The sequence below is a fragment of the Rhinopithecus roxellana genome, chromosome 4 (assembly GCF_007565055.1).
Source record: "Rhinopithecus roxellana isolate Shanxi Qingling chromosome 4, ASM756505v1, whole genome shotgun sequence".
Classification (NCBI taxonomy): Eukaryota; Metazoa; Chordata; class Mammalia; order Primates; family Cercopithecidae; genus Rhinopithecus; species Rhinopithecus roxellana.
The window spans coordinates 59,346,955-59,368,692 of record NC_044552.1 but is presented as its reverse complement, the minus strand read 5'-3'; the positions used below and the strand labels follow the sequence as shown (position 1 = coordinate 59,368,692).

The 21,738-nt window shown below is 36.5% G+C and overlaps 1 protein-coding gene across 1 annotated transcript in view; it reads right to left on the bottom strand.

Annotated features, from left to right (window-relative positions):
- The window catches only part of CDKAL1 (CDK5 regulatory subunit associated protein 1 like 1), a 718,226-nt gene that overhangs the window by 684,847 nt on the left and 11,641 nt on the right, over positions 1 to 21,738 (bottom strand). The window contains exons 3-4 of the mRNA XM_010354099.2: positions 20,678 to 20,852; positions 18,492 to 18,604 (exon numbers count right to left, since the gene is read on the bottom strand). Coding sequence (XP_010352401.1) covers positions 18,492 to 18,604; positions 20,678 to 20,847 — 283 coding nt within the window. The 5' untranslated portion in view covers positions 20,848 to 20,852. The remainder of the gene's footprint in view (positions 1 to 18,491; positions 18,605 to 20,677; positions 20,853 to 21,738) is intronic.

Here is a 21,738-nt window from a genome sequence, read left to right as displayed (position 1 = left end):
TACTTTCAATGGCAAAGACCATGACTACTTTTGCACCAACCTACACTTAGTTATGCCAAGTATACCAATTTGAAAGTTACCAAGTTTTTCAGATAGTTGAGTTGGTCAGTGTCTTTCAGATCCAGATGAGACTCAAAAATGGGGAGGCAATAATTTCAAAACAAAGCTAAAAGAACATTACACTTTCAGATCAAGAGCTAAAAATAAGGTAAAATGCCCTTCCTAGTATATTCTCTGTAGAAAGAACACAAATAATTTATAAGGAGAAGCTTCTGTAGATGAGGAAAGATAATCAAAATGAATTATATTTAAGGTACATAAATTGTTTTCCTTCTACGGAATTTTAATTTTTTTTTTTTTTTTTTTTTTTTTTTTGAGACGGAATCTCGCTCTGTCGCCCAGGCTGGAGTGCAGCTGCGCGATCTCGGCTCACTGCAAGCTCCGCCTCCCAGGTTCACGCCATTCTCCTGCCTCAGCCGCCCGAGTAGCTGGGACTACAGACGCCCGCCACCACGCCCGGCTAATTTTTTTTGTATTTTTAGTAGAGACGGGGTTTCACCATGTTAGCTAGGATGGTCTCCATCTCCTGACCTCGTGATACGCCCGCCTCGGCTTCCCAAAGTGCTGGGATTACAGGCGTGAGCCACCGCGTCCGGCAAAATTTTTTTAAACATTTGAGTTCTCCCATCTGTTTTAGGCCTTGGTCTCTGTTACCTTAAGGCCCTGAATTTATGAACCACATATAGTATTTTCCTACTATGGGAATTTTTAGATGCATAACCCTCAAAGTTTAGGGAATAGAAAAATAGATGCAATAAAGTAAAAACTGCCAATGATGTCTAGTTTTCACTCTTGTAATATTTTCTCACTCGTATTAAACAAAAATCAAGAAAAAAAAATCAAAAGATGTTAATAAGCCCTTGCTTAATAAAACCAATGACCCAACTCTCTTTCCTAATTAAAAGCTCACAGTACTTGGAGTACTTACTATTTTCAATGAATGTTCAGACATAAAGTCTTATTAAAATTATGTATATTTTATAATTTCCTCCATTACTGATACATGCTTAAAGAAACTGATTCTGAGATATATTTTTCTTGTTCTTTTTCAGTTCTTGACACAGACTAGTGAGTGGCACTATGGACTAACAAGCATATTCAACCAACACGGATGACTGAAATTAAAAAGCTGTAACATATTAACATATCTAGGCCACAAAGAAGGGTCATGAGGTAAGATCATCAGCATAAATTAGCACTTATTACAAGGCATCTAAAGGAACCAGAGAAAATCTGCATGATAGATCTTTCTTTCATAACGAATATATAATGCTATTTGGTTGCCTTTCTTTTAATCACAAGTATTATTTGGAGGGAAAATACTAGTAGTCTAATATCACATTTTACTACCTACTCAAAACTGGTATTATGGACAGCCAAGGTATGTATGGGGTTGGAGGGGGAAGTGTGTTAAAACCATTTTTGGGACACTTAGCTATCTTTGTCCATTTGTCCAGAAACAAAGGGGTTTTTTAAAAATAAAAAAATCACTGAGTGCATTTTTGCTTTTTCTAATTTTCCCACAAAAATCTGAAGGCATTTAATCATTTCGGAAAAAAGCCTTTGTTATTTACCAAACCCACAGAATTATACATCTACTAAAAGAGGTGAAATAGTTCAGTTTGTTAATAAAGCCCTATTTTTTCATCTCTACAATAAGAATATCCTAAGACTATGGCCTCTGGGGTATTAAAGCGTCACAGTATCTTCTTTTTATTTTTTATACTACTCATAGCTCACAGAACCATTGTCACATACTGGAAGAAAATATCTACATTGATAGTCTTTAGCTACTGGAACTGTTGCTGAATAATCAAATCCTCCTGTAATTACGCATTTTTAAACAATTCAGACAAATCGCATATGTATCATATTACTAACATCAACAAACCCTGCTAGAAGAGTGAACATTTAAATATAAGCACATATACTCCCATGAACATAAAAACAAACCTCTAACTGCCAACTGTGTCTTCACTTCCCCCAAGCTATATACATTTAGTAACTGAGACAGTCGTTTCAGAGTTAGGAGGATGGGTTTTTAATGGAAAAAAAAAAAAAAATGTAAACTCTTTCTATCCAAGGCATGGTACCCTAAAAAGTGATTTTCAGAGAGAAATAAAAACTGAAACATACAAATTATATTGGTTCAAAATAGTCCCTACTTTTAAGTAAAGGAAACAGTAGAAGCACAAACAGTAGAAACACATCTGAAATTATTGTATCTTAGACTTCTGAACTTACCCCCACAACAAAAGTAAAAAATTTTATAATAGCAATGGAACTGTCTTGTGCTTTTTCACCCCTGAAAAAATCACTGACATATGCTGTTAAAAAAAAAAAAAAAAAAAAAAAAAAAACTATAGATAGCTTTGATGGGATAAAAAAAAAAAAATCCTACTTGGATTCCCTTTCTAGGTCATAAACTACATTGGATGTAATAGACTCTATAAATGAACAATCAGGAGGTTTCCATCTAACTGCATGGGAAGCGTATCCACCATATCCTGTTATACAAATAATCCTCAATTCAAGTCAAATTCATATTATCTAATTTTTGCATTTCTCACCTAGAGAGGCTCTTCATAGGACCTGGACCTAGATTCTCCTCTCATCACACAACTGCAAGTAGGAAATTCAAGCAATGAAAGGTTTCGCTACATTTTCAAAGGTACTTTTAAGATAAAATAACTTTCCAAAATGAATAAACCTGGGCAGTGTGACCTAAAAGTCACATAAATAATTTACTTATGGCTGTTATGTTTTAATCACTGGACTGTTTTTAGAGGCTTAAAAAATTTAATGATTTTTGTTATACAAAAGCAACTAGGTTTTCCATGAAACATTAGCTGTCACATTAATACAAGGTTTTACCATTAATTACAATGGATTACACAGGAGTTTATATCTACAAAATGATTGTTAAATACCTTAATTTCCAAACCATTTCAAAATAAAAATGAAACCTGGTCCTAGTAAACTTTACGTGAATTAAAAATCCATTTACAAAACAGAAAATTAAATGTAAAAAATATAACCTCAATTTAAAACATTTGTAGATAAAACATTCAACACACTTTTTCATCAAAAAAAGCAAATTAAAATATTAAACATAGGTAAACAGTGCCATCTTTTGGTAAATTTAGGAACTGAGCTAAATTGTACAAAAACATCTTTAACAGATCAAAGGTGAGTAGAGCAAAGAATTCAAAAACCATCAGTTTATCATTTTATAACATTTAAGCTTTATAAATATATTAGCTTTTTTGGAGATGGGGTCTTGCTGTGTTGCACAGGACAGACTCAAATTCCTGGCCTCAGGTAATTCACCTGTCTCAGCCTCCTGAGTAGCTAGCATTACAGGCACAAGTGCCAAGCAGGATATTTTTAAACTAAATATTTCCAAAAACATATTACCTCACATTTGTTTTCACTTCAATTTCATGAGATTAACAGAGCATCATTACATTTTAAAGACACTGAGGCTCAGAACATTTTAATAACTGATCCCAAAATCCCTCAGTTAAAAATGATTGAGCCATCACTGGCTTAAAATTGCTCATTTTTAAATTCCAACATTAATTCATTAAGCTTAGATAACAAACCAAGTTATATAATTACTCTGTCTTACAAGTAATGAACAAATTTTTATATTAGGTAAGATTCTGTAAAAATCATTTTATTGTTTTTAGTACTTTTTGTATACATTTGGCAAGGAAAAGATACTTATGTTTATTAAATGAAGAATGCACACTGACTACATTCCCACGGCTGCTTACACTTCACAAATGCAAAAACTTTTAATCTAATATAGTATTCTTCATATCTCTACGTTAATGAAAAAAAAAAAGCCATCGCTGGTTAGGTGTGGTGGCTCATGCCTGTAATCCCAATGACTAGGGGATTCGAGATGGGATGATCAGTTGAGGTCAGGAGTTCAAGACCAGACTGGGCAACACAGTGAGACATCATCTCTATAAAACTAAAAAAAAACTTAACAAAAATATTTTTAAAAGCTCTTGTTTATGGCTTGCACGTGATTTTACACCACAATATAAAAAGCCATTACAAATGAAATGGAAATGATACGCTTCAAATATTCTCCCTAAAGCTTCTCTGGCTTAATTTTTATCTTAGATGTGTCCATATACCATTTTCAATGTCTTCCACTTTTGTATCGGTCAATGATTTTCTGAATAGTTGTATTAAACCATAACATTTATTCCAGAACACTCTCACAGTTCCTTCATTTTCGTAAGCTAGCTAATAATGAACTTTCTCATGGAGAGAAAAAAGTATTCTCAATGATCTATCCTTATCTTTGATTCACTTGCTACTAGGAATTTTACTCGAACTGCAATCATTAAATAGTTCTTTACAGAGCAGACTTGAAGATCATGGTTAAAACACAATTATACCATCTTAAATCATACAGCAATTCAATTAAAAAGAGTATCAGAAAAAAGACAAGTCAATAAGATCACCAAAAAGGCTACTGAAAACACTGCTGAAGGAGTGAAAGCAGAGAAAGAGCCAATCAGATGAGCCATAAGCACTACATCTTCTGTGAAATGGAACTAGGTGACCGAAAACAATTAGACACTAACTCAGAAATGTAGTTGGTTCACCCATTAGGCCTTACCTCCTGTCTACCGTATATTCAAGAAAAAGCACCCTATAGGACATGAGAATTGATAAACTTAGCTGTCTCCAAGCATGATTTGTTGGGAAAGATTGAAATAACATGCTAACAATGATTTTTTTTTTTTTTTTTAATGGAGTCTCACTCTATTGCCCAGGCTGGAGTGTAGTGGCATGATCTCGGCTCACTGCAACCTCCACCTTCCAGGTTCAAGCGATTCTCCTGCCTCAGCCTCCTGAGTAGCTGGGATTACAGGCGCCCACCACCATAGCCGATTATTGTATTTTAGTAGGGACAAGGTTGCACCATGTTGGCCAGGCTGGTTTGGAACTCCTGACCTCAAGTGATCCGCCCACCTCAGCCTGGGATTACAGGCATAAGCCACCAAGCCTGACCAACAGTGAATTTTTTGATAGATTTAATTTCACCCCCAGGCTCTTCTTTTCTCATCTTTAGTAGGGCTGGATGCTGTTTACCCTCAAGAGTAAATAGCATTCCAGATCTTCTCTAGAAACTCTAAGTTTCCTTCCCTTATTTCTGAGGGGATGGAAATCCCATTTTGAAGGCCCTTATTTTTATTTCTCTCTTCATTATTCCATGAGTAGAAAGGAAAAAAAGAGAATGCCACTTTCATTCCCACCCTTACAATATGCCTCTTTACCAACCGTTGCAAATAACTCAAGTGAATACAAGTAATACTCCAAGATCATTTCTCTCTGCGAGGGCACAGGAACACACACAAATAAATGGAAATATATATAACCATATTTTATTAAGTTTGAATGAACATCAAAATTTCTAATACTGAATCCAATCCCATTAAATTGAAAGCAATTACTGCTTCCAATTGAATAAGAATGGATTAAATTAGATTTCTGATTCAATATAATTTGTAGTGTCCATGACAGGAAAAGCGATAGTATGAGGATCTTATCCAAGACATGTCAAGACTATGCAGCCCGGACTTGACAGCCACCTAAATAGAATTCTACTGAAAAACTCAAGGGATTCCCACACACACCATATTTATCTAACCTTTGGAATATAATTTAATTTTTATTCTAACTTAAAGATAAAAAGAATAAAATTACTTCTATACATTATATTCAAGAAATATACTTGTTTTTACTTGTTCACTAATGCACACACACAAAAAAACACCTGAATTACTTTGTGCAAGGTATATCTAATAATTATTATAATAATAAAACACAAAGTTAACCACTTTACATATACTGATTCATTTAATCCTCAGAAAGGACTACCATTGTCATCCTCATTTAATAAGGACGCTAAGACACAGAGATATTATCAAAGTTATATAGCTAATAAATGGTGGTAGTTGGTTTTACAGTCTGCCTTAATATCAATAGCTGGCTACAGTCCTCCCTCCCTCCCTCCCTTCCTTCCTTCCTTCATTTTTGAGATAGAGTCTTGCTCTGTCACCCAGGCTGGAGTGCAGTGGTGTGATCTCAGCTCACTGCAACCTCCACCTCCCAGGTTCAAGTGATTCTCATGCCTCAGCCTCCCAAGTAGCTGGAATTACAGGGATGCATCACCAAGCCCGGCTAATTTTTGTATTTTTAGTAGAGATTGGGTTTCGCCATGTTGGCCAGGCTGGTCTCAAACTCCTGACCTCCGGTGATCCGCCCACCTCGGCCTCCCAAAGTGCTGGGATTATAAGCATGAGCCACTGCACCCGGCCGACAGTCTGTTCTCAATAACTAAGCAACAGTGTCTCTGACATGTCAAAGGTAAAGACGAGTAAGACAGGAAGAACTCACACATCATAAAAAAGAAAATGTAAACCAGTTAAATTATCTTAACACAGGAACTAGCTGAGATGTCACTCTAAGCCAGCAGAAATAAGCTAATGGCAGCAGTGCTAAGCAGAGCTGCATTTTAGGCAAGGAGTTTGAATCTAAAATGATCAGATTAGGTAAAAATCATGCATAGCCACAACTCTTGCCAAAAGAGTCCTTAATCAATCATAAAAATAACATACACATGGATTAGCGTACATAACACTTTAAAAGTTCTTAGAAACTCAAATTTGAGAATGACCAAGCTACAATGAAGAAGAGGTAAAAGCAAAGTGTCTGAAAATCCTGAGTGAGACATTAAAACCATTTCCCCCTTAACCATCAAACACATGCTGGTAAAGTAGGAATTGGTGGGAAATTTTTAAATGCAGTAGTTTACTACATTCTGTTTTATTATTAAGCCTCTTTAACTATATTATATGTTAATAGACTTAAAGATTAATAAGCTATATAAGTTGCATACGATGCAAAGGTTAGTTTTTAGTAAGTATGAAAGCAATGTAGTATTAAAGGTAACAAATGTTTGTTCTCAAATTCAAAAACTCCCACCTTCATATGCTCCTATGGACAAATAGGACAACAACCAGATTCTAGGACAAGCACAGTCAGGGCCACAGAGCAATGAACGTGTCAAGCAGTAAGCCAATGACTAAATAATGTCACATCTGTTCTCCAGCAGACATACTGTAGACGGGTATCTGTACAAGATCATACTGCCTCTGAAAGGGTCAATTTGTCCAATTTTTACATAAATACTGCTAAAAAGTTTTTTAAAAAATCAATTAGAAAAAAGAAAGTGTAAACTAATTTAATGACGTCTAATATATGTAATAGAAGAACATTTGTAACATGAAATTCACTTTTCATATGTAATAGTGTAACTGCAGTGATCATGTAATGCAATATTGCCATCTCTTGTCCAATAGGTAAAAATACATCATGTCTTTAATCAAAACACATGACAATTTGAAATTGCAGGCCAAAAAGAGTCAACATTACATGTTCAATTGTTAACATCTCGGAAGTTTTTTCTCCCCAAAATTAAAGAAGATAATACTAAAAACAGATTTTTAAATGAAGCTTTCATGATAATTTATCATCTGCCCATTTTCTTAAAAAAGAAAATTAATATTTAAACACAGGCTATTTCTAAATGAATTATCCCAAAAATATTTCACAAATCTCTAAGGGTGATGGGAATTATTAAGCAATTCAGCAAATGTCAAGTTTCTGAAAATCTGGGTATATGTTTATCTGTCTCATGAAAATTCTAAAATATTATAAATATAAAATATTTTAAGTTCAATACCATAATGCCAGTAATTCTGAAAAGACTAGGCATCTTAACACACTTCAGCACTCCATAGCAATTTATTCACAAAAATTAATACAATTACACTTGAATTTTGAAGTATTATTTCTTACATGCTACAAGAACTGCAAACCAGACATTTAGTGACCTGAAAAGGTCAGGCCAAAGGTTGAACAGGATGAAAAATGATCTTTAAGTTCACAAGAAAGACAACAAAAAGATTAACTTTTCCCACATCTTTACTAGCAGCAAAATTGAGAACAAAAACTTATAAATATTATCAAAATAATTGCCATGAGAGTTACTAACTTTTACTGGACATTCATTTTGGACACAATACCAGGGTCAGAAAAACTAGGACTTGGAACCAAACATTTTAGAATTCACAACAGTGGACGAGATTTTTCCTTAATCCCTTCAGAAGGTGAAGATTCTAATCAACCATACAAGCTCACTCTCAAACATAAGAAAAATATTGCTTAAAAAACTTTTTAAGGTTGACACTATTTGATTTGTGTAAATAACATAAATTTAGCACAAAATCAAAATTAATACCACATAGTAGTCTGTTGGTTCAAAAATACTTAGTTTTGTGCTTCATAAAATAATAATACAAAAGAAATCACTGGGCCAAGATGGAAAAATAGCAGAAACTAAGTACTTCTGTGCTCCATTTTAAAAAGAAAAGAAATAGAATGTAGAGATCAGAAAAATCATCATGCAACTATTGTGTAACACAGTAATGAAGAGTATTAAACCTCCTTTTAAAATATATTAAGGGCCGGGCACGGTGGCTCTCGCCTGAAGTCCCAGCACTTTGGGAGGCCGAGGCAGGTGGACTGGTTGAGCTCAGGAGTTCAAGACCAGTCTGGGAAACACGGTGAAACCCTGCCTCTACCACAAATACAAAAAATTGTATTTTTAAAATATAATAAAACACCATTCTGTAATGTTATATTCCACTAAAGCACTGTAAAACTTACACAAAATTCTCAACATATACAACTTAAGCTGTAGGAATTTGAACAGAGAATCCTATTCAGTTTTTATAATATAAAACATAATATAATTCCATATGTTATGAAAAGCCATTTTCTTCCATTTCTCAGTCACCTTGGACTCATTTTAAAATAAAGACAACCTCCTTATAAAATCTTAGGGGTATAGGTAAGTTATTCTTGGTAAAGCTAATGCATACTTAAGGCGTTTCAAATTTTTAAAGCAAAATGTATAGAAAAGACATTGGTCACAATATGCCAATTAATCTATACAATATCCTTACTACAGTGCTGTACTTAAGAAATGTATATATTTGGCTCCATTTTCAGTGACATAATATCATAACACTTCTACAAGATATATTTATCCCTGGGCTACATAAGCAACAGTGATAGTTTTCCAGAAAGTTATGCATAACATATGGCAATGAATCATATGTATCAATGGCCTTTCCAATGGTAGCATTTTTAAGACCTTAGTATATAAATGGTTTTTCAATTAGATTTGTCCACATCCTTCCAAAGGATGCACTCATTAATACACAAACTTTGCACACACGGAGCAAACAACATGCCGTAATTCTCTTACGTCGACTTTTCTTCCACTCTTTCATGCAATTTCCTCTCTTAAAAATGTATTTTAACACCCTTAAATTGCTGCTCATCTTCCACAACTTTGACCAATACATCCTTGACCTTGTCACCATTACCAATCTATTTCCCTCAACAACATGGAAATGTGGTGTGATGAACAAATCTTCTTAACTCAATTCCTTCTTAGATTACAAAGGGATTTTTCCTGGCCCAAGCCAGCCATTCCAGAATTCCAAGTATAGGATTCCCAAATTTCATTCACCTATAACACAGGTCAGATCAAAAAAAGTCTGTGTAGTTCATGCATTTACTGTTTCGATCCCAATTGTTTATTAGACAGACCACACTGTCATGTGCCCAGAAATCTCATTTTATATTTAGATATCTCCAAATTAATTTATCACCCCAAATCCTAACATTGTGGACTGTTTTATTTTTGTTGTCTGGGCAGATAACAGGTAGGGAAGCTACCAAACCTGTTTAAGATTTCTATCTCCCCCTCCTTGAAATGTGAGTCCCCTGGAGAGAACTGATAGAAAGAATACAGCTCGGTGATCCAATAACCACTGTCATCCCTGCAACAATTGGTACTTCACTTTTATTTTGTTGGGAGTTACCCCTTAAAAAATGTCTACTTCTACTACCTACATGCTATCAGATCCTCACACAAAGGCAGCTTTGAATAAAATTCTCTCAACTTTCTACATGAAATAATAGTGGCCAAAATGAGTAGAAAAATATTAGAACTTAATAATCTCAGTTCATGCAAATAACTTAACATAAGCACATTTCCACAGGAAGAAAAGGTGAGAGTGAATTACTGGCAAGTTAAGGATGTAATTTTTTTTTTTTTTTTTTTTAAACAGAGTCTCACTTACTCTGTTACCCAAGCTGGAGTGCAGTGGTGCGATCACAGCTCACTGCAACCTCGCTTCCCAAGTTCAAGCAATTCTCATGCCTCAGCCTCCTGAGTAGCTGGAATTACCGGCATGCACCACCACACCTGGCTAATTTTTGTATTTTTAGTAGAGATGGGTTTTCACCATGTTGGCCAGGCTGGTCTCAAACTCCTGACCTCAGGTGATCCTCCCGCCTCAGCCTCCCAAAGGGCTCAGATTAGAGGCATGAGCCACCGTGCCCAGACATGTTAAGGATGTACTTTTAAATAACGATCTTGAGACTACCATTCTGCAGTACATAAAACATATATATATGTATAGTAAAAGCTTGGAAAATTATCTGAAAATATCCACAAGGACATTTTACAGATCAGCAGAAATAGTTTATATTTTAATGTACGAAAGGTTTTGTTTCTTTGTATATAATTCTATGTTTAACTTCCAAGCCCTAGAATAATGCTAAGATTCAACTATATCTATAAGCTGATGGTCATACCTTGCATTACAGATACTGCACATGATCAGACTACAATTTACTTGCACTATAATTCCAGATGGACTTCAGAACCTTAAGATATTAACAACAAACATCATCTTTGGCTAGAGAATAAAGAATTTTGGCAAGAAAACCCTGGGTTACATTTTTTAAAAGTTCTATTCAATATATAACTAAACACTTCACTGTAAATACTTATTACTTATACATATAATTTTAAGTCAGAAATCTTAATGCCAGGATTTTTTTTATTTTTATTTATTTATTTATTTATTTATTTTTTTTTTTTTTTTTTTTTTTTTTTTTTTTTTGAGATGGAGACTTGTTCTGTTGCCTAGGCTGGAGTACAGTGGCGCGATCTCAGCTCACTGCAAGCTCCGCCTCCCTGGTTCACGCCATTCTCCTGCCTCAGCCTCCTGAGTAGCTGGGACTACAGGCACCCGCCACCAGGCCCGGCTGATTTTTTTTGTAGTTTTAGTAGGCACAGGGTTTCACCATGTTAGCCAGGATGGTCTTGATCTCCTGATCTCATGATCTGCCCACCTCCGCCTCCCAAAGTGCTGGGATTACAGGTGTGAGCCACCATGCCTGGCCTATGTCAGGATGTTTTTAAATAATTTTTGTAAAGCCTAAGTTAACATTTTGTTCTTCCTTTATCTTCAGGTACAAGCTATATAAAATTAGCAGATCTAAAGATATGTTACAAACTGTAAGACACTATATAAATGTGAATAATCATGGTGATGGTAAAGGAGCAAGAAAGCTAGATTAAAGAGTTATGTGTAGAAAGTATAAGATAACAGCCCTATATTAAGATAGTTGATGATTCTTTCATTGAATTCCACTAGAAGTTCCAAAAATATCCTATTGAGGTTCCACTGGGTCAATGACTTTATACTTATGATTAAGGAGGTAGGAATGGACCAGGTAGCACTCTGCTGACACTATCTACAACTGAAGAAACAACTTGCTTTCTTTTTCTTTTTTTCTTTTTTTTTTTTTTTTGAGATGAAGTTTCCGTCTTGTTGCCCAAGCTGGAGTGCAGCCTCTGTCCCCCAGGTTCTTCTCTTGCCTCAGCTTCCCTAGTAGCTGGGATTACAAGCATCCTCTATCATACCAGGCTAATTTTTGTATTTTTAGTAGAGACAGGGTTTCACCATGTTGGCCAGGCTGGTCTCGAACTCCTGACCTCAGGAGATCACCTGCCTAGGCCGCCTAAAGTACAGAGATTATAGGCGTGAGCCACCACGCCCAGCCAAGAAACAGCTTACTTTCAAATCCCAACTCAGCACTGAAATTAACAAATGGAGCATGTTCCTGTGGTAGAGACTGCAGTGGGATACATACCCCCCTCTTCCCTCCAGAAAAAAAGGAGAAAGTCTTCTAATAAGGGTTACATATTTTAAAACTCTGGCTGGGCACGGTGGCTCATGCCTGTAATCCCAGCACTTTGGGAAGCCAAGGTGGGTAGATTACGAGGTAAGGAGTTTGAGACCAGCCTGACCAACATGGTGAAACTCCGTCTCTACTAAAAATGCAAAAATTAGCTGGGCATGGTAGTGCATGCCTGTAATCCCAGCTACTCAGGAGGTTGAGGCAGAAGAATTGCTTGAACTCAGGAGGCGGAGGTTGCAGTGAGCCGAGATCGCGCCACTGCACTCCAGCCTGGGCAATAGAGTGAGACTCCATCTAGGAAAATAATATAAATAAATAAATAAATAAATAAATAAATAAATAAATAAATAATAAAATAAAATAAATAAAAATAAAAAAATAAAGCAGGTCCTACCTTTGATATTACAAAAAGTGAAAGAATACATTATGAGACTAAGCATTTCCTAAAACAACTTCTAGGATTTAACATAGAATATGAAGGCCTTTCCTTTGCCAAAAAAGAATAAACTTCTTGTCTGCTGGAATCCATGGCTAGTTCATTTTCATATCTTCACATCTCTTTAACACTCTACTCGATAACACATATCATGTTCACAGAATGTTTGCCAAATGAATAAACTATATACAAATATACAAAGAAACTATCAAGAATGTTAACAGCTCAGCAATTTTTAAATAACTGTTCTGAAAATGTGGGCATCCAGGCTAAACACTCTATTCTGACTTAGGTAAGCATGTCCACAAATATTTCATACACATAACACCATTATTCTTGAGTGTTTATGAACTACAGCCTCAGTCAATGGTCTTTGGATGGACTTCTTTTTCCAACTAACCAAAAAGCACATACAATATTCATTCACACCAGATGTGGCTGCTAACTAAACATAACACAGCTGTATCTAACATAGCCGTATCTAAATGAGGACTGTTCCCAAAGCAGTCACCTTGGAAGCCTATATACCTTTATTCCACTATTGGGCTAGGGAGTGGTTACGAATTCCTTAACAAGATTGTGTAAGAATTGTGAGGTGCTGAAGACATCCAAAAAGTGTAAGAATCACAGCTACTCTTTCAGAACTCTTTTAGAACTGTCTTTAGAATCACTTAAACAAAATTTATTTTCAACTAAAACAGCATTGTTCAACATCATAGCACATATCTTATTCACCAGATTTGGCCTCACATGACCTGTGGCCATTTTCTAATACTAAATGTATTCTCAAGATATGAAGATTTGCCACCAATGAGGACACTGAAAATCATTTACCAACATCTCCCAAAGAAATAATACAAAAACAATAATTATTACTGGAAAAAAAAAAGTTTAATCTATAAAAACTGCCTACTTGGAGAACACATTCATTTCTTTAAAAAGCCATGGTGCTCACAGGAAAGTTTAACTGCTTCCCAAGATACTAATCTAACGATATCACACATCCATGTACCCACAATACAAGTAATTGTTCTGAGTTTTAGGGGCTAACATCATTTCTCCTCAGTAGGTTTTATTCCTTGAATGAGAGACAAGCAGGCACGATTTTGTAACAGTTTATTTAAAAGCTGGCTGAACACAGTGGCTCATGCCTGTAATCCCAGCACTTTGGGAGGCCAAAGCAGGCAGATCACTTGAGGCCAGGAGTTAGAGACCAGTCTGGCCAACATGGCAAAACCCCATCGCTACTAAAAATACAAAAATTAGTCAGCCATGGTACCGCACACTGGGATCACAGCTGTGATCCCAGCTACTCAGGAGGCTGAAGCAGGAGAATCACTTGAACCCAGAAGGCAGAGGTTGCAGTGAGCCAAGATGATGCTACTGCCCTCCGGCCTGGGCGGCAGAGTGAGACTACGTCACAAAAAAGTTATGAGCCACCTTTTTCTTCAAAATAAAAAAGGGTTTGAAAAGAGGCAATGAACAACAGTGAACTGCTCTGACAGTTCGCTTTATGAAGTTGTTGTTTTTGTTTTTTGAGACAGAGTCTCGCTCTGTCACCCAGGCTGGAGTGCAGTGGGGCAATCTCAGCTCACTGCAACCTCTGCCTCCCGGGTTCAAGCAATTCTCCTGCCTCAGCCTCCCAAGTAGCTGGGATTACAGGCGTGCACCACCACACCTGGCTAATTTCTGTATTTTTAGTAGAGATGGGGTTTTGCCATGTTAGCCAGGATGATCTCAAACTCCTGATCTCAGGTGATCTGTCCCCCTTCAGCCTCCCAAGTGCTGGGATTATGGGCATGAGCCACCACACCTGGCCTTATGAAGTTTTAATACAGAATAATTATATCCTGAATTTGCATATTTAAAAGCGGCAATTTCAAATATATACCCACATAATCTTTCTTCCCCAAACAGTAAAAATATCTATGACTACTGAGAACTAATTTTGATAAAATTTATCTGCATTCTGTTTTCAATAATCTCCATATATATTATACATAATCTATATTTTATACCTATTTTATATTATACATTTAATATTTTAGGTTTCCATTTGACTAACAAAAATATTATCAATAAGTAAGCCATAATAAACTTTATAAAGTCTCATTATTCCATAGTAATGAAAGTGACTACTGGCATAGGTAATCCAGAAGTCATTCATGTCAAATCTTTAAATATAAAACCTGTAGAGATTTCCTTCTCAAATGTCTTATCAAAGCTAATTCTGTTTATATTTCCTGGCTTATAGCACCTAGACTAATGAAGAACGTATTCCCCACAGTCTGCTGCATGCAAGCCAGGCTGGAATTAACAACTATGAATTTCTAAAGTAGGAACAATCAATAGTTTATAAAATTAACACAAATATATATAATACAATATATAAAAGTAACAGACTATGCTACATTAGCAAAAAAATTTTCACATTCAAGTAATTACTTCCTTATTTTCTCTTTTTAACTATTCCCAAATAAGAAACAAAATTAGGTGTATATAACAAAACCTAATATTCTTGTATAAACATACCAGGACTGTTATTTTATACAGACCAGTACTGTCACAACACCAAACACATACTGCTAATGGATTAAAATTTAATTAAAATGTATTAAATATTTAATATGACATAGAAAAAGTTAATATCTGATTTTCCTTAATGTTTTAGGAAATTATCTTAGGGACTTTTTTTTTTTTTTGAGATAGGATCTTGCTCTGTTGCCCAGGCTGAAGTGCAGTGCACGATCACAGCTCACTGCAGCCTCTGCCTCTCAGGTTCAAGCGATGCTACCACGTCATCCTCTCAACTAGCTGGGACTATGAGGTGAAGACCAACACGCCTGGCTACTTTTTAAATATTTTTGCAGGGCCAGGGTCTCACTATGTTGCCAACACTAGTCTTAAACTCCCGGGCTCAAGTGACCCTCCCACCCTCTCACCTCGGCCTCCAAAGTGCTGGGGTTGCAGCAGGCATGAGCCAACACACCTAGCCTTTTTTAAGTTTTATTTTACTTTTTTTTCTGAGGGTATTTTCTTAGCCAGGCACACGACTATAGTCCCAGCTACTAGGAAGGCTGAGGTAGAAGGACCACTTGAGCCCAGGAGCTTGGGGCCAGCCTGGGCAAACATAGTGAGGCCCGTCTCAAAAATAAATAAATATAAATCAATAAATTAATTCTATTTTCTCAACACTCAAACTACACCATCAGAATACGGTAAGGCAAGCCCAGGCTAAATTATACTAAAAATTACTAATGAATATAGGCAAGTAATTCTGAAAGCATATTTTGAGTATTTTTAACTAAAAGGGCAGAAATACTAAGACTCATTTTGCCAACTAAAGAATACATTATAAAAAAATACAAAATCAGTAACATAAGATATTTTAGGCCGGACGCGGTGGCTCACGCCTGTAATCCTAGCACTTTGGGAGGCCAAGGCAGGCGGATCACCCGGTCAGGAGATTGAGACCATCCTGGCTAACATGGTGAAACTCCGTCTCTACTAAAAATACAAAAAATTAGCCGCACGTGGTGGCGGGCACCTGTAGTCCCAGCTACTCTGGAGGCTGAGCCAGGAGAATCCCTTGAACCCGTGAGGCAGAGCTTGCAGTGAGCCGAGATTGCGCCACTGCACTCCAGCCTGGACGACAGAGCAAGACTTTGTCTCAAAAAAAAAAAAAGACACAACCTCTCCTTTCTCAACTGTAAAGTAGGGGTGCCAATATTTCCTCCCACCCAGGGACTAAGCAACATAACATACATAAAGCACCGGGTCAGTGCCTGTCACAAAGCATTCTAATTATAGTCTCATTTAGTACACATAACAGACAGATACAGAAACAGCTACAGATGTGTGCTTATGTGTGGGTTACTATACATACATAATTCCTACTCTATCCCCCAAGAGGACATCACAGCAGCGACACCTCACGGTGGCAATGAGCAAGCATATTGACTGCCCAGATCCCCTTTTCTAAATGCCATTCTCTTAACGAAAAAAATCGGAACTCCTTGGAAAATTGGTTGCTTCCAAGGCTGGGGAAGGGAAAATATAAGGAGAGATTAGAACATTTTGTGGTTCCAGGAAATAAAGAAGTGCTCAAAAAAAAAGATGGGGACATGCTGAAAAGACACAGGAGCCAGCCCGAACAAGGTCCTAATGGCCAACATTGGAACAACAGGCAGCATAATACATAATGATAGTATCAGACTATATCCACAGGATAAAATAAATATCCATGAGTCTGTACTGATAGAAATAACTAAGATGGGCGGGCACGGTGGCTCACGCCTGTAATCCCAGGACTTTGGGAGGCCGAGGCAGGTAAATCACCTGAGATCAGGAGGTCAAGACCAGCCTGGCTACCATGGTGAAATTCCATCTCCAAAAAATACAAAAAATTAGCCTGGTGTGGTGGCACATGCCTGTAATCCCAGCTACTTGGAAGGCTGAGTCAGGAGAATCCCTTGAACCCGGGAGGCAGAGGTTACAGTGAGCCGAGATCACCACACTGCACTCCAGCCTGGGCAACAAAGTAAGACTGTGTCTCAAAAAAATAATAATAATTAATAAATTAATTAATTAAGATGGAGAAGAATGGACAGCTCTTCCTTAGAGAAAAACTCCAATTAATAAATGTAAAGAGGAGGCTGGGCATGGTGGCTCATGCCTGTAATCCCAACACTTTGGGAGGCCGAGGCGAGTGGATCACTTGAGCTCAGGAGTTCGAGACCAGCCTGGCCAACATGGTGAAACCCCATCTCTACTGAAAATACAAAAGTTAGACAGGCGTGGTGGCGTATGCCTGTAATTCCAACTACTCAGGAGCCTGAGGCAGAAGAATCACTTGAACCCCGGAGGCAGAGGATGCAATGAGTTGAGATCATGCCACTGCACTCCAGACTAGAGAAAAGAGAGACCCCATCTCAAAATAAATAAATAAATAAATAAAAATGTAAAGAAAATAACATAGCAGAAAATCACCATTAAGTAAACACCACAGTAATAACTGTTGCAGACAAGATCCACCAGTAGATACTAAAATTAACAGGCCAAAGTTTGAGGAGAAATAGGATATTTATTAGCTGTAATGAGAAAAACAGTTACTGTATTGGAGAGAAACCTAGCAGACATGGGTTAGTGTACCAGTATAAGACACACTGACATCATGACCCCGATATGACGCACTGAGAAAAATATAGTATCGTTTCTGTGCTCTCCTTGCCAAAAATCCAGAATCTCATTCTAATCATGAGAAAAAGACAAATTCAAGTTGAAGGACATTCTACATAATAATCATTTTCATCAGAAATATCAACGTAATGTTTTCTTCAGAAGTGTCAAGGTCACAGAAGACAAGAAAAAAATTAAGAAACTGTCACAGATTGGAGGAAACTAAGGGGACACGAAACTAAATGTAAGGCGGGACCCAAGATTAGATCTTGGGACAGAAAAAGGAAGTTAATGGGAAAACTGGTAAAATTCAAATACGATCTACAGTTTAGATCACAGAAATGCACTAAGGTTAATTTCCTGGTTTATTAATGATATTACAACTATGTAAGATGCTAATATCAGGGGAAGCTTGGTGATGGGCGTATGTGAACTCTGTAATTTTACTACTTTTTCGAAAGTCTAAACTTATTTCAAATTAAAAAGGTTCTTTATGACATCCATGGTTATCTATACAACGTGTAATAGCTATCAGTGTTTCACCTTAAAAATCATTGTCATGCTAAAATATCCTTTAACTGCTAAGCTAAAATATTTATCTCTAAAAAACTTAATTCTGAAAAATTTAATCAATAAAATACATTATAGACCTCATTACCTGTAATTTTATAGCCATAAGCAGCTAGCTGTCCAGCCATATATTCTCCATCTGAATTATTATGAGAACAACCCCATGTTCGTATCCAAATTTTCTGTATGCCTGGAATAGTGCTGTTAAGGAATCAATAAAAAAAAAAGTAAGTTTCATTGAGTGATTTTTTTTTTTTTTTTTTGATCCAGGGTCTTGCTCTGTTGCCCAGGCTGCAGTACAGCTGTGTGACCATGGCTCACTGCAACCTCAACCTCCCAGGCTTAAGGGATCCTCCCATCTCAGCCTCCTAAGTAGCTGGGACTATAGGCATGCACCAACACACCTGTTAATTTTTTTATTTTTTGTAGAGACAGTGTCCCACTAAGCTGTCCAGGCCGATCTTGAACTCCTGGGCTCAAGTGATCTTCCCACCTTGTTTCCCAAAGTGCTAGAATTACAGGCGTGAGCCACCACTACGCCCAGCCTCACTGAGTAATTTTTAAAATAAAAACCACTAGATGATTTTAACATACATTACACAAAAAACAAACTTACTACAATCCATTCAAGAGCTATTCATTAAATGCACTAACTTAACTCAAAATCTGCTGTTTTATCAAAAGTCTAAAATCAAGATAAAATAACCACAGAATTCTAAGACTCTACATGAAAAATATATCCTTTTTCTCTGAATTGTATTTTAAATTCAGACACTAACTTACTAAGTTCAACTCCTAGAAAGGTACATAAAACTAAATATAGGAAAGAAAGTGGTTCTAGCAGCAACGGCAAATAAAGAAGAGTATGTCTGTTTACAAACTCCTATATACTAGTTGCAATCTTTAGCTTCCTTAAAACTTACAGATATAAATAACTTAATCAAAGTTAAAAACTGTCATCCTAAGGCATTATTAAAAGCACTCTATAAAATCAGAGTTCTAAAAAAAAACGTAGTATTTTTAGGAAAAAAAAAGGGGGGGCTTTCAACTTGGATTACTCTAATAATTTATAAGCAAATAGAAATTACCTTAAGGACACATTAAGGACAAATTTTATAAACTTCAGTCATTAAAATATAAGCAAATGTTAAATTCAAAAACTTAAAAGCTTAGTTTCCCAACAAAATAAGTAGATTATAAATTTCAGCAGTTTACTAGATAAACAGATATAGGCTTATTAAAACCATATAATTAGATTATCCTTTCTGGTTAGGTTGTATCAAAATTTCACGGACTAGAGATCTACTATAATAGTGTAAATAGGGCAATAATTTATTTGTGCCCACTGCCTTTACCTGATCCATAGGTATTTGAAAATCAGCTAAGAAAATTCAAATGTCCAAAATACTACTGTCTCATAAGAATCACAAACTCCAGTAAAAATTTTATTTGGAAGTAACACAGACTTACATATCAACTACAGTAATATCAAAGAGATTCCTATTGCCCCAAGCTATCTTCTAGGAACATCCAATTTGACATCTCATTTCTTTTTAACCAATTACCTTGCCAGATTTAAAATCATTCAAATAAAAAAAAATCTACATACAGGTTGAGTTTCTTTAATTCAAAAATTCAAAATCCACAATGCTCTAAAATCTGAAACTTTTTGAGCACCAAAATGATACTCAAAGGATGCTCACTGGAGCATTTCAGATGTTTGGATTAGGAATACTCAACTGGAAAGTATGTAATGCAAATATTCTGAAGTCCAAAAAAAATGTGATATCTGAAACACTTCTGGTCTCAAGCATTTCAGATAAGTGAAATACTCAACTTGTATTTCCTGTCAAAAGTTCAAAGAGTCTAATGAAGAGACATTATATATAATCACACAGACCAGTAGTGTCAGCTTCTCCCTGGAATGAAAATGAATATAATTTCGGCCATGCTAACTGGCTCATGCCAGTAATCCCAGCACTTTGGGAGGCCGAGATGGGCGGATCATCTGAGGTCAGGAGTTTAAGACCAGCCTGGCCAACATGGTGAAACCCGGTCTCTACTAAAAATAGAAAAAATAGCTGGGCATGGTGGTGTGTGCTGTAATCCCAGCCACTAGGGAGGCAGAGGCAGGAGATCGCTTGAACCCAGGAGGCGGAGGTTGCAGTGAACCAAGATCACACCACTGCACTCCAGCCTGGACGACAGAGCAAGACTCTGTCTCAAAAAAGAAAAAAAAAGAAAATGAATATAATTTCAAGGAAAAAAGCTTACCTGTCACTTGGTGGACTGTTTTCTTCCTCTTGCAAATTTTGGGTATTTCGCCTTCGTACCTTCGGGACAACATCCTTTCTTACAAAATGCCTATCTTGTGGTTTGGAATCTTCGTGAGACACAATATCTTCTATGTCACCCAGTAGTGTATCACAGGATGCAGAAGGCATATTCTCTACCACATAAAAGTTATAAATAAAATCACCTTACGAAAATCTGCTTAGCGTAGCATCATTTATGAAATATTCTCACCCAATTTGAATCAATCAGGCCTATGGATCTAACTTCAAATTTATAGAAAATACAAGAGATAAACACAACAATGAAGTAATATCTTGGGTACATTGAAAAAAGAAACACAAGGAAACAATCAGATAAAACCCTAATGACAATGGGACATTCCAAGGTTCAACAAGAACTATTTCTTCAACAAATCAATGTCACGTAGGAGAAGAACTGTTTCAGATTACACGAAGCCTAAGAGCCTAACAACGAAAGGCAATTCATGTTCTTGATTGTATCTTTCTTTGTCCGTCAAGCTCTAAGAAATTTTGGGAAAAACTAGGGACATCAGAATATGAGCTGGGTATTAGATAATATGAAGATGTTACTATAAATCATTTGATATTAAGTATTGTCCTTAGGCCGGGCGCGGTGGCTCAAGCCTGTAATCCCAGCACTTTGGGAGGCCGAGACGGGCGGATCACGAGGTCAGGAGATCGAGACCATCCTGGCCAACACGGTGAAACCCCGTCTCTACTAAAAAATACAAAAAATTAGCCGGGCAAGGTGGCAGTCGCCTGTAGTCCCAGCTACTCGGGAGGCTGAGGCAGGAGAATGGCGTGAACCCGGGAGGCGGAGCTTGCAGTGAGCTGAGATCCGGCCACAGCACTCCAGCCTGGGCAGCAGAGCGAGACTCCGTCTCAAAAAAAACAAAAAATAATAATAAAAAAAATAAAAAAAAAAAAAAGTATTGTCCTTATATTCAAAATTTTTATTTTTTAGAGATGCATACTGAATATTTAAAAGTGAAATGTCATTATGTCTGTAATTTACTTTAA